Source organism: Elephantulus edwardii, unplaced genomic scaffold, assembly GCF_000299155.1.
Source record: "Elephantulus edwardii isolate Elephantulus edwardi_28Jun2011 unplaced genomic scaffold, EleEdw1.0 scaffold00199, whole genome shotgun sequence".
In the NCBI taxonomy this organism is placed as follows: domain Eukaryota; kingdom Metazoa; phylum Chordata; class Mammalia; order Macroscelidea; family Macroscelididae; genus Elephantulus; species Elephantulus edwardii.
Genome location: NW_006399949.1, coordinates 3,315,624 through 3,328,770, shown reverse-complemented (window position 1 = coordinate 3,328,770; position 13,147 = coordinate 3,315,624). Strand labels below are relative to the sequence as shown.

The following is a 13,147-nucleotide window of genomic DNA, read 5'->3' as shown; positions in this document are numbered from 1 at the left end:
CAGGAGAGGAAGGCCCTAGATGAGATGGATTGATACAGTAACTGGGGCAATGGGGGTTGGTGTGTCAGTATTAGTGAGACTGGCTCAGGACAGGGCAGGGTTCAGAGCGGCTGTGCATAGGGTTACTGTGGATTGCAGGTGACTCAACAGTACATAACATCAACAACTATTTTATGCTTACAACGACAGAAGCATCATGATATCTGGAAGACTTGTGATAAACTGGTGAGGAAAAACAATGAATTTCCTTAGAATTGTATATTGAAGCAATGATCCTTGTCACCAAAAAACACATGTAGTTTGGGCCACTCCCCTGGAGTATATATTTATTCAACTTAGGCTAAAATTTTACCTGTAGTCTAAGCTCATCTTACATTTCACCTCCTCCAACGAGAATGCAATCAAATGTAATCTAGTCTATTAACCTACCCATACAATGGTGTTTGTTGGTTTTCCCAACTGGCTTGATAGCTTTTTGAAGGCTATCCTAGTCTGGCAGATAGAGTGTTTGATAGTCATTGTCTTTGTAGACAGGACGGTGTAATAATAATATTATTCATGCATTAAAAAAATATCCATTGCCATAGAGTTCATTCGGACTCACAGCCACATTGCATCTGATTTCCAAAGCTGCCAGTCTTTCTGGAAGGAGACTGCCCATCTTTCTTCACCACTAGCCTTTTGCTTAACAGGTGACACACTAAGGAACATGTCCCATACTGCTGTTGCCGTGTACCGCTGAGTTGGAACCTATCCATAGCTGACCCTCCAGCAGGTTTTAGGAGGCGATACATCACATGAGAGGAGACTGCCCATCCTCCCTTGGGGCAGCTGGTGGATTCCCGCTGCGTGTCTTTGGGATTGCGGTGCTGCATGCACCCTAGTGACTGACTATAAATACCAACTTTTTTCTTTACAGGCTAAACTATCTATTTCATTGATAGAAAACGCCCTTTCTGTGAGTTTCCAATTGCATATTTATAAAATGCAGAGACAGTTTCTCATATACATGGGCTTTTAAAAGATGAGGATGCAAAGAGATCTCTTGCTGTGTCAAGAAATAGTGTCTCTGTGCTCTCAGATTGAGACACAGAGATAGGGTTTAGTGAAAGCCAAGAAGTGTGATGGGAAAATAAAAACCACACAAACTTCATTTTTATATTAAAACAAAAAATACACCATGAAATGTAACATTTGCACAGATTTTTAAAAGAAAAATGAGATGATAAACTAATGTCTGAATTGTAGCAGCTTCTGTAGACAATTTAAGAATCTCAGATTTATAGAAGTGCGTATGATGGCAAGCAACACAGCAGCTTTTTAGGTTCTGTGGTATTTGGGTAGCTAGGGGATTGCAGCTTGACTTTGAGGTGAGTGCTCACCGTACCTATAATCCCGAAATGTGTAGGCAGGAGGCTCCTTCCAGCATTCATTCGCCTCTGGATCCAGCAGACAGTTGTCAGCATGGATGGGGTGACTGAGGTCATTCCTTCTATCTTGCTGACCTGCCAGAAAACAGACCCAGGACGGATGATCGATGGCGTGCAGTAACCTCTAAGACAGCAAAGCTGACAATCTGACTGTCTTCTCTGTTCCTGGAAGCTCTTATAAATTTGAGGAGACAGAAGGCAGGGCGGGTTAGGGGAAAGGACACAGCAGAGGCAATGGGAGAGTGTGGTCCAGTTCTGCCATAAACTTGATGTGAAGCCTTTAGCAAGTCATACTCGCCTCTCCAGCTCTCACAGTGCTCAGGTAAAAAAAACAAAACAAAACAAAAAAACAAAACATGCACATGTAAATTCTAAACTTTTCATGGTTTTATCCCACATGCAGAAGCAAAAAGGCAAAGATGCAAGAAAAATGGGAAAAGAAAAAAGAATAGATTCAGCTGAAACTTTCCAAGTGTAAAGTCTCTTTTCCTCAGCAGGAGGTAAAAGGAGAACATATAGAAGAAATAATAAGCAGCAGAGAGTGAGGAGGGTTCTGACTTTTAAAGAATATTTCTTTGTACAATCTCTCCATTTTCTATGCTTCTTCTTAATTCTTGTAGGCATAATGGACTGTAATTTTCAGGGTTTTTTTTATCTGAAAAAAGGAATCTCTTTTCAGGTAACAAAAATCTCTTGAGGAAAGGAATTTTGCATGGCTGAAAAGTAGAAGTGACGTTAAAAGGAGAAAATAAGTGTAAGTGAGGGTATGGTGGAACTCTAAGAGACCAAGTAAGAGAAGACGGAGGAAGAGAAGAGTACGAATGAACTGATTTTGTTTGAGAACATTAGAACTCTCCTAAAGCCTTAATCTCAAATATAAAGGACGTGTGTGTGTGTGTCTGTGAGAGAGAGAGAAAGAGAGAGAGAGAGAGAGAGAGAGAGAGAGAGAGAGAGAGAGAGAGAAAGATGCACTGTTTCTTTTACACTTGCATTTGCATTGTAGGGAGGAGGAAATAGCTTCAGACCCTGGTATCTCACCAGAGAGGGCTGTTCGGCACACCATGTGTGTATAGGAAAAATACAGGGTTGAGTTCAGCATGAAATAGGATTCAACAATCTTCCGAGCCTTCTCGCTGATGTCATAGAACAGACGGGCACTCTTCAGTGGGACACGGCCTTCGTAACCAAACTGAAGAAAAAAAAGCAGAACTTTAGAAACCACTGCAGAGGGAGAGGAGGTGGTGGTGAGTGTAGAGCATGAGAAAATACATGGTAAGTCTCCTTAAGCCAGAACAGTATAGTTAATTCTGTGTGGACGAGCAGGGATACTCCTACACAACAAGTGTGGCTTTTGAGAAGCAGCACGGGTCAGTAAAACAAGCTCTTCCCTACCACACAAGGGAAGGCAAGCACTCTCTTCTGTCATGTCACTTTCCTCATTTCTCTCTAGGAGCGTCTTTGACAGCAGAGGTCTTTGAGGGCAGTATTTGCATTTGCATGACAGGTACAAAGTTGGGAAATGGAAATTTTGTAAATGGATGTGTGCGCATGAGAAACGGTGAATGACTGGAGAACACTGAAGGTGCTGGTTTATATTTGCCTCCTTCAGTTGTCTCAGCAGACATATTCTAAACTCTCTTCTTCCTTTGTATCTGTCACCAACGGATCTTAACTTCACCCTTCAGAGCCGAAGCTTCAAATAAAGTTAAAGCTTTACCTTCAGTGCTTTTAGTACTGTTGCACCTTCAAACTTCTCATTGGGAGTGTGGGGTGAAGTCTTTCCTCTATATCCATCGCCAACATGCATAATTCCCTGGAAGCAAAAGGCCAGAAAATTCTTTATCAAAGATGGCTGTCTAATTAATCAGGCCTCCCTTTTTCCTTTGGTTAAGAAAAAGCTAAGAACCAAAGTCCGTACTCAGAACTGTACAAAATTAATCACGGGGTCCTGATACAATTAATTTTTCCTATGAAATGAGATACGTTTAGTGAAATTTGATTCTACATTTTTAAAAATATAATGCAGCCACTATTTTTTTATAGAATCTGGTAGCATGTGAATGATTGTTTCTGATTAAAAACTACTGATACTTATATTTTCATGACTCATTTTTTTGAGGGCATCTGTATTTTCATTGTATTTTCCCCATGGCATTATATGATTAGGCATATGGTACATGGCTGTTGTTTTAGGAATTAAACCACTGGATAATCTAGATACAGTCTGGCAAGAAATTACCATCATCCAAGTAAAACTATGAATTCGCCTTCATAACTGATGTCTCTATCCTAAAAATAGTCTTGTTCCCTGGCTGCAAATAAGAACTGTGCCATAGCACTATGAGGCTCAGGCGAGGCCAGCAGAGTTGGACTCCCTCCCTCTCCCGGTCCTCACACTGGCCACACTGTGAAGCTCCCGGCACTGCTCTTTCGACAGGACGTTATCCAAGAGAACTCGCTGGGTCCCGTTCAGTTGCTCTGAGTTGTAGACGAATGTGATGTTCTCGTAGAGCAGAGGGCCACCTGAAGGGACAAAGCACATTTCTTCCCCTGTGAGCTTGTCCTCAGAGAGAAGCACAGAACACTCATCAGTTTCCAATGTGCAGTTATGGGAAGGTGGTCTCCTCAGGGATATTTAGGAATGCAAACACAAATCCCAAATTTGGAAGTTTGAGAAACACAAAATAGATTTTGAAAAGTGACAGATGTCTAACTACCATGTTTCTCCATTTATCATAATAATATTATTACATTTAAATAGTATTTTGGAACGGAATATATTGTATTTGATCACAGTGATGATCTTGTATAGTTGACTAGCCATTTCACAGGATTCTCCTCCAGGATAATGTCTTTGAGTCTCCTGGACAGTTCACCCTTCTCTACCGCCCTTGGTTCATACCTCCATGGCAACATCTATGCAATTACTGGATGCTGTGTACCCCAGGCATGACATATCCATTGGGTTTTATTGGTGTCTAAATGAATGCCTTCACCAAGTAACTAAAGTGATATGGGAGCCTTTAGACCAGTTACATCCAAGTGACTTGACACCTTTTCTTGTTGTCTTCCTGCACCCATTTTGTTGTTGTTGATTGCCTTCGAGTCGAGTATGACTCATAGCGACCCGATGTACAAAAGGCCTGAAGTCTTTCTTTAACTATCAAGCCTTATCAAAGTTTATAGTTTTCAGAGGCATGTTATTTAGGAAGTGGAGTCCACTTCTGTTTCCAAACCTGTCTTAGTATGTTAATGTTATGTGCCATTGAGTCTCCTGTGACGTATAGCACCCTATGTACAGCAGCTCTGAACCCTTTCCTGTCCTGAGCCAGCCTCACTAACTCCGACACACCCACCTCCATCACCCCAGTTACTGTATCAATCCATCTCATCTGGGGTCTCCCTCTCCTGCAATTTTTGTACACCCTTCTGAGCATGATGTCCTTCTCCAGGGACCAATCTCTCCTGGCCACATGACTAAAGTAAGTGAGGCAGAGCTTCAAAATTGTAGCCTCCAAGGAGAGACTTGGTTTCACCCTCTCCAAGACAGACCGATTTATTTCCTTGGCGGTCATGCTAAATTTGAATGATAGTGGTATTAACAGGTCTTCCTTGTATGCGTATGGCTGTTATCCTGTCATTCACAATATTGTATTTCAAGATGGATCTCGAAATGACCCTTTAACTATGAAAGTTTTCCCTCACCTTTTCATCACCACCATAATAGATCATATGATCATGGGATTCAAAATGTTCCATGCCAATCCTTCTCATCTTGCTAATACCCAATTTTTCAATACTTATGCGTTCCATTTTTTTCTTTACAGTGTCCAGTTTTCTACATTCATTTTTCTCACATTCCGTGTAACAATTGTTAATTTCTTCTTACAACTGTTTCTCCTCCTTGTGTTTCCAAATTTGAAGACTCAACTTCAGTTGCCACATCTGTTAGTCTACTTTAAGTGTGCTCTGCTGTACATCGGTTTTCAAAGGCCAGTTATATTTTAGAAGTGGATGGCCAATCCTTCTTCCTAGTCTGTCTTAAAATTTAGATGTTCACTGTTAGAAGAATATTGGACAGAAAAGTATTTTTACCTAGCAGGTGAAAGACACTTCCTTATCAAAAATAAAACGGAGTCCTTCATGAATTTGCATGTCATCCTTGCACAGGGTCCATACATATATCTTTATATATTCTTGTTTTTACAGCATTTATTTCTCTGTGCTCTCTGGAAAACTTCTTTACATTGCTATTGTACACAGGAGAGTTTCTTATAGGCAAACTCTCTTCAGATAGAACTCTCATCTTCACGAAATTAGACTCATGGAGGCTCTAAAGAAGTTGACACTATTGAGAGTGTTTTAGATTATGATATTATAAAATCTAGACTTAATAAAGTCTTCTCATGATAGTAAAACTCAAAGGTAAAGCCTCTGGCCTTATGGTGAGGACATCTGAAATTTTAACAGAGTACAACCATTTTGATCTATATAAACTGAACAGAATGGAAAACAGCTTTTCAACTCTTAATCATATTCCTGAGGGACCTAAGGAAGTCAGAAGCAGTTCAGTACTAGAATTCTTACCATCCATAAATGAGGCCCAGGATCAACTTGTATTATCACTCAACCAACTCAACTACCACTCTGTTTGTCCTTTAAGGTTTTGGCGTTGCTATGAATCTGTACAGGGAGCTCTGGTGACCTAGTGACAAGAAGCTGCAGCACTACAATCCTGAAGGCATGCTGTTCACAAGGCCACTAGCTGTTCCATGGGAGAAGGATGGTAAATATCCTCCTGTGTGATTAACTGTCTCTGAAAACCTGCCAGAGGAACAACTCAACCTGAAGATGTACAGGTTTAACTGGAGCTTCTAGATTAAAATGAGCTAGGAAAATGTCTCACTTCAAAAAAGTCAATCAATGAAAATCCATGGCTTTTCAGACAGTAATCTGACACCATTGTGCATGGGTTAGGTGGCCATGACAAGGAGCTGGGTCAAAGGTGATGAAAGACAACAAGAGGCCTGACACGCGCTTGTCAGTGACAAAAGTGTGCCATGCAGTGAATGGGGTAGCACAACCTCTCCCTCCTTCTTCCTAGTCTAGTTATGATTATCAACCCACTCATCCAATTTACACCAGTTGGAAGAAAAACTGATAGCTACTTTGTCTCTATAAAATGGATTTGACAAACGAGAGAACAGCACTAAGAGCTCATTACGGAAGTTAGCATAAAAGAGCCACAACAGACCATGATTGATAGAATATGAGAAGTATAAAACATAATCGAGACCAGTGTTTCTCAAGTAATATATGGTTATCTACCGAAGCAAAGTGTTCCCCAAGGAGCTCCGGAGCTGACAAATTACTTTTAGTGCAAAGCTACTTCATTAAATGCAATCACAAAACCATGTATACATTATTTATTTTTATCATTTAATACCCTAGTACCAGACCAATTTGCGAGATCAAATTAAAACAAAGCCATAAAACCAACTAAATTAAAATTAGCCACATTAATGAAATGATAGCTCTGATTCAGCTGAAATTTAAAAAGTTATCTGCAACATGAATCTCGCGTTAACTCTTCTAGTCCATATTCTTTTTAACTACCATTCTTTGTGTTGTGTTATATGGTGACTCATCTCTACTATAACTATTCCCTGTTATAGAGAAACACAAAATCAACTTCACAGAAGGTCAAAGTGATTATCTTTTGGTCTTCATCTCCAACTAATATACTATTTATGTTCTAATTTCATCCCACTTTGTTTCTAACTACTCTGCAGCCACTGAATCATCATTTGAACTAGCTGGTTCCAGTGTGACCACAGACGCACCCACATCCACTGAGGTAGAAAGCTCGTGGCAGTACTTGGCTATAAGATGGCTATTCTCTACATGCAAGTTGCCTAAAAATTCTGTGAAAGTTTTGAGGAGAGAATTTTTTGCTACCAAAAACGTATCAATAAACTTTCAACTTCAGGGCTACTTTTTCTCTTTTTGAGTGAATATACTACATTAACAGAGCTTCCTCAAATATATAAATATATGTACACACAAATCAATACATACACATATATTTTTACTGTGTTATTTCATTACATGCAATCACAGAATTATCCATACATTCTTTATACCAAAGCCAATTTGCAAGATCCACACACACAGACACACACACCCCCCTTCTCAAACTTTGTTTTGAAGAAAAAGTTTTGGTTATAAAGAGTTTTGGATTATAAGTATTTGGCAAGTGTTGAGTTAAATTTAAATTTTCGAGTTTTTAATGTGTGGAATGGAATCCATGAATTTTTACAAAATTCGTATATTCTATGGTGAATGTCTTCCCTTTTCTCTCTCTGTCTCTCCCTAACTTTTTTCTCTGTGGCAGAGAAACTCCAAGATTATCCCTAACAATCTTGCCTCTGATATCTCGTGGAATTGAGTGTTGGAGCCTGAAATAGCTTCACTTCCATGACAATGTTACATTCGGTTGCTGTCAGTCTTGCTAGCCGACTCTTCGTGTTGCCCTTACAGCATGCATACTTTAATAAAGGAAATGGACATAGAGAAGATGTCCACTTGGCAAGGAATTTACAGTTATTCTTGTTACGTGCTGTCGAGTTGACGATAACTCAGAGTAACCCTATGAAGAGCTAACCTGAACCCTGCCCTGTCCTGTGCCACCTTCATCATCTCTGAAACACTAAGGCCCATTGCTGAAGTCACCACGTCAATCCATCTCATTGAGGGTCCTCCTCTCCTTCTTGGACCTTCCATCATTTTTTGTTATAAATAAAAAAAATATAAAAATTCTATATTGGTTTGCTTACAAAGTTTGTATACATTGTATTTCACACTATCCTTCATTCACATTGTGTTTTACACAACCATTCCCATTCATTATATTTTAGAAAATTAATCAACAACCCTCAGTCTTTTGAAGCATGATGTCCTTTGTAAGGAATAGCTATGCCCAGCTACATACCCAAAGTGTGAAAGACAAAGCTTTGTCATCTTTTCCCCCAAGGCACTCCAGCTGCATCTTTTCCAAGAATATCTGTTTCTTCTTTTGGCATCCCACGGGATATTCAGTACTTTTCTCCAGCACCAGAAATCAAAGGCATCAATTCTTCTGTAATCCTTATTCATTGTCCAGCTCTTGGATGCATAGCAGGTGATTGAGAAGATGATGGCTTGAATCTGGTGCATCTTAGTCTTCAAACTGGCATTATTGTTTTTAAGAATTCTGGGGAAGAAATGTCCCTGAGAGTGGACTTATCTAATGCAATCTCCTGATTTCCGTACTAAGGGTGTTGATGTGGATCAAAGTAAGATGAAATTATTGACAGTGCCAATCCTTTCTTCATGTATCAGAGGTTCACTGTTGGCTTTATGATAAGGACCTTTGTTTTCTTATGCTGAGATGTAATCCATAACATCCCATTACAAACTGAAGCCTTTATTCTAATACATTTCAGGGATAGATTTCTGTCAATTTGATTTTAGAAGCATATTCTTTCCTAGTCAAGCCTCAGACGGTATCCCTGCCCTAGTTGGTACCTTTACTGCAATTTGTGAAGAAGTTGGAGCAAAGAAACTGAACTGTGTGCTGATTCAAACCCACAGAAACTGTACAAATGTGATTTGCTGTAAACTGCTAAATTCTGGAAATTCATCTTATAGCACACATGTTTAATCTGCTAACACAGATCATAGTTTAGGAGAGATTTCTCTAAATTTCTATAATTTACTGAGTCCTAACCAAATCAAGGCTCTCAAATATTTGAAAATGTGATTCACATATTCTCTCACTTAGAGATACAAAAAGAGATACCCCTTGATCAAGAAAGGTATGGTTCTTTTAGGCTCACCAAAAAGACAGATTCTAATATAAAATTTGAATAGATGTTGAAGACATCTGAGAATGCTAGTAAAATGGACGGTTTGTGCTTTGTCATGTTTTCCATATTGATGACTACAGTGAATATTATTAGCTTATTTTTTAAAAAGAGAGATATTAAAATTAATAAAACAAAATAATTTAGAATGGTGCCTATTATTCTTAAGCTGTTTAAGTAATTATGTACTTTTGGGAGAGTCTAGGTGGCACAGTACTTAAAGCACTAAACTGCTAATTAAAAAGTCACCCATTTGAACTCATTAGCTATGCAATGCCACAGTAGAAATAGGTGGTGGCAAGTTTTTGTAGGAATACAAGTTTGGAAACTATATTGTTTTATTAGCTGGATAGTAACAGGTTTGGGTTTTTTGGCTTTTTTGATACTGTTTATAATACTTATGACTGACTCTGTCAACTGTTTGATATGCTATATTCTATTCAGACACATTTTAATAAGAAATGACCAATACAAGATATTTCAAAACTAGTTATCTACATACAGAAAATGTTCCCAGTCATGATATAAGTAATACATAAGAATCAGGTAAAGGAACAGAGAGCAGCATGTACCTTTAAATGCCTAAACTCTGACAGCTTTAAGGAGAATTTGCATTAGTCATTGGCCTTTACTGTAGCTAAAAACTATTCTGAACACAGAGAGTTATTTCCAGAGATTTCTACGCTTATATTAGAACCCAAAATAACCAACTACCCACCCACCAACCAAAAAGAAAAACAATAACAAAGGAAAAATGAACTCTGTCATTCAAAAGGCAAGGCTACCGGTCTGCAGAGGCCTCACAGCACACCAGACAGAAGAAAACACTCAAATGAAAATAAAACTGCAATCCAGTAAGTTGTGGTTCTTGGGGCCTGGCTTGATGGATTTAGCCAACTCTTAACCACAGCCCAAGGAGATTTAGTGAAACAACTTAATTCTTCTATCATTCATAAAGTATGTGCCTGGCTCTGATTTTCTGGTTGCAATAAAGAGTGCTCATCTAGGAAAATACTTCTTTGTGAGAAAGGAGGTTCAGAGCTCACTGCCTGTCTCACCACAAGAGTAATCACTTCACCATAAATATCACACAGTCACTCAAGGCATCACATGGGGTGTGGGGACTAGGCAGCCCTCCTATGAAGACATCCCTTTACAGTTTGTAAAAGAGCTCTCAAATTAATCCTTTTACAAGTCTCCACCCATCTTTAATAAATGGGAATCCTAAAACTCAAAAACACTGAGTGCCTTGCAGTAGTTCAGACAACACTGGACACTTGGCCTCTAATTCCAAGACCCGCATTATTTCTAATTTATCACCATTGATTCTGATATTGTTATCTAGCACAACTTCCATAAAACTGGTGAGTAAAAGCAGACTGGATGATGTACAGATGTGCTTACTAAGTTGAAATGCATGTTCCTGAGGCTGGAGTCATTTCAGAATGTAGCCATGAGTCATGCTTCATATCTGTGCAATGTGCAACTACACCCTCTCCTCAATTATTGACAGTTATGTTCCAGAGATTAAGATGTGATTAGAAAATATGCATTATAGAAAAATGGAGAATGAAGGCTTCATTATAACTTCAAAATTACATCATTACATAACTGCCAATTCACTGAGGATCACAACTCGGTGAAGTTGACACTAACTTTAACCTTCACATCCAGTATTACTCTCTTCTTACACCTTGGCATTTGATGCTGCCAGATGTGTAGTGTTGACATGAAAAAGAATCATAGCAGAGTTTCTTACTATTTTTGTCAATGTGAGAAGTTGGATGATAAGACTGTCGATAAGCGAGGCGAAGATGTACTATGGAACACTTTAGGAAACCCAGGAGATGACAATACTTCTCTGTGGAGGACAAGAAAGCTGAACTGTAGTCTGTGAAGCACGGCTTTTTTCTGCTCTCCCTGACATCTAATTTCAGCCTAACAAATACACAACAGTTCTGTTTATCCTTTTCTTCCTGCGTGTGTCCTTTTGCTGATGACTCAGCCAAACATGATTTTCTTTCCCAAATGTAGTCTTCTACTCTAGTTTTCCTGTTAGCTGTCTTACTCAGTTGCTGGACAATATATCCTCTGGTAGTTAGAGAGAGAAAAAAAATGTTCTGAAATTTGGCAACTGCACGGGGAGTTTCCCAGACCTTGACAACAATGTGCTGACTTACTGGCATGCACTTCCTGGGTGATTTCTCAGCTTGAAAGGCGACATGAACTCTGGCTGACTAGGGATCTCTCTGGAAGTTGTACAATAGCCTGCGATTTGTGGCTACACACTGAGGTCCAGGTCAGATCAAATGAGCATATCATCCTGTTTACTGCCTCAAACTTATTTGGAAGCTGAAGAAGGAAAGGGGTGGGAAATTTGAGTACTGGAGAGAGTCAGACATTTCCAAATCAGCTGGAGGAATTTGCTGACCAGCTCTCTTGCTGGGGAAGGAAGTACTGTACTTCTCAGGAGAGTTTTTTTTATTAAAGTAAATTCTTCTCATTTTGCAATTATATAATCAGTGGGGAATACATTTTGCATAAATGGCCATTTTCTACAATTCACAGGATGAGCGAAGAATAGAAAATCAAATGCAAATTTAAAATCCTGGTTTCAAATGTCTTTCCAGCATGCTATAACCTGTGAGAATTTGGGCAAGTCAGTTAATCTTCAAGAGCCTCAGTTTTCATGCTTATGAGGTGCTTGTCTCACAAGGTGCTACTATCATTGAAATAAATAGTATGTAAATTTCCTAGAGAAATAATAATATATAGAAATTATATTAGTTAATTAACACGACAGTTAGTACTTCCATTAACAGTTAATTTTAAAATAATATTTCGCCTTATTTGAAAGTTATTCTTTTACAACATTCTGATTGTATCTCCACTAATCTTTGTATCACGTTCTATTTGTTTTTCTCACTGGAAAATGCTTTCACACTTCTCTCCGTGCAATCTAAATTTTAGTTATCTGTTAAAGCCTTGGAAAGATCTTATGCATTTCAAGCATCTTAGATTCACTGATCTGGTATCACATGAGGCCATTTTCCTTCACCACAGTCGTCGAGAGCTAGTCTACTCCACTCTGTCTATGTTTACTCACTGTGGGACAGAAGAAGCATGAGAACCTCTGGGACTCAACTAAGAAATGGTGATACAGTCCCTGTCTACCTCACAGGATCCCTGTGTTAACAGACAGCATGGATATGGAAGCACTTCTGTGGAAAACCAAGGGTCATGATAGAAAAAACCCAGATATATTACTGTTTGTAAACCTTCCTTTCAGGCATTCGCAAATTATAATAGCTTAATCTTACTGTTTCTTTTCTAGAGGAAGTAGGCTCTGTCTTGTTTTGGTAAAACAACTTCCAAACACATCCCGTCCTCCTCCTCAGTGCACACTGAACAGTACATACCCTCTCGGAGGTCTCTGTCCATCTTGGGTGATGACTTTTTACTCATTGATAATCCATGGACTTCCGCCTCCTCCACATTGACTCCTGAAGGGACCCTGCCCAATTAAAAAGTTGAAAAAGAAACTTCCAGTTGAATAAAGATGTGCAGAGACAAAAGATATTTTACTCAGGCACCTGTAATGGTATATTTTTGTTATACACAGACTCACTTGTCTTTCAAGATAAAATTAAATGTCACTGACTCCATGAAGCTCTTTTCTATTTCCTTAATGAGTGCCCTTTATCTCACTCCTCTAAATCTTCCTACCAGCCTTTATTGCAGTTACATGAATAATTTAACACTCTTAAAGAGGAAATTTTGAGTCTGAATAGAGCAGGTAAAAAAAAAAAGTGC

At 39.0% G+C, this 13,147-nt stretch overlaps 1 protein-coding gene across 1 annotated transcript in view; it reads right to left on the bottom strand.

Annotated features, from left to right (window-relative positions):
- LEPREL1 (leprecan-like 1) overlaps positions 1-13,147 on the bottom strand; it is a 264,589-nt gene that overhangs the window by 24,390 nt on the left and 227,052 nt on the right. The window contains exons 8-12 of the mRNA XM_006897062.1: positions 12,754-12,848; positions 3,826-3,953; positions 3,148-3,243; positions 2,469-2,619; positions 1,388-1,505 (exon numbers count right to left, since the gene is read on the bottom strand). Coding sequence (XP_006897124.1) covers positions 1,388-1,505; positions 2,469-2,619; positions 3,148-3,243; positions 3,826-3,953; positions 12,754-12,848 — 588 coding nt within the window. The remainder of the gene's footprint in view (positions 1-1,387; positions 1,506-2,468; positions 2,620-3,147; positions 3,244-3,825; positions 3,954-12,753; positions 12,849-13,147) is intronic.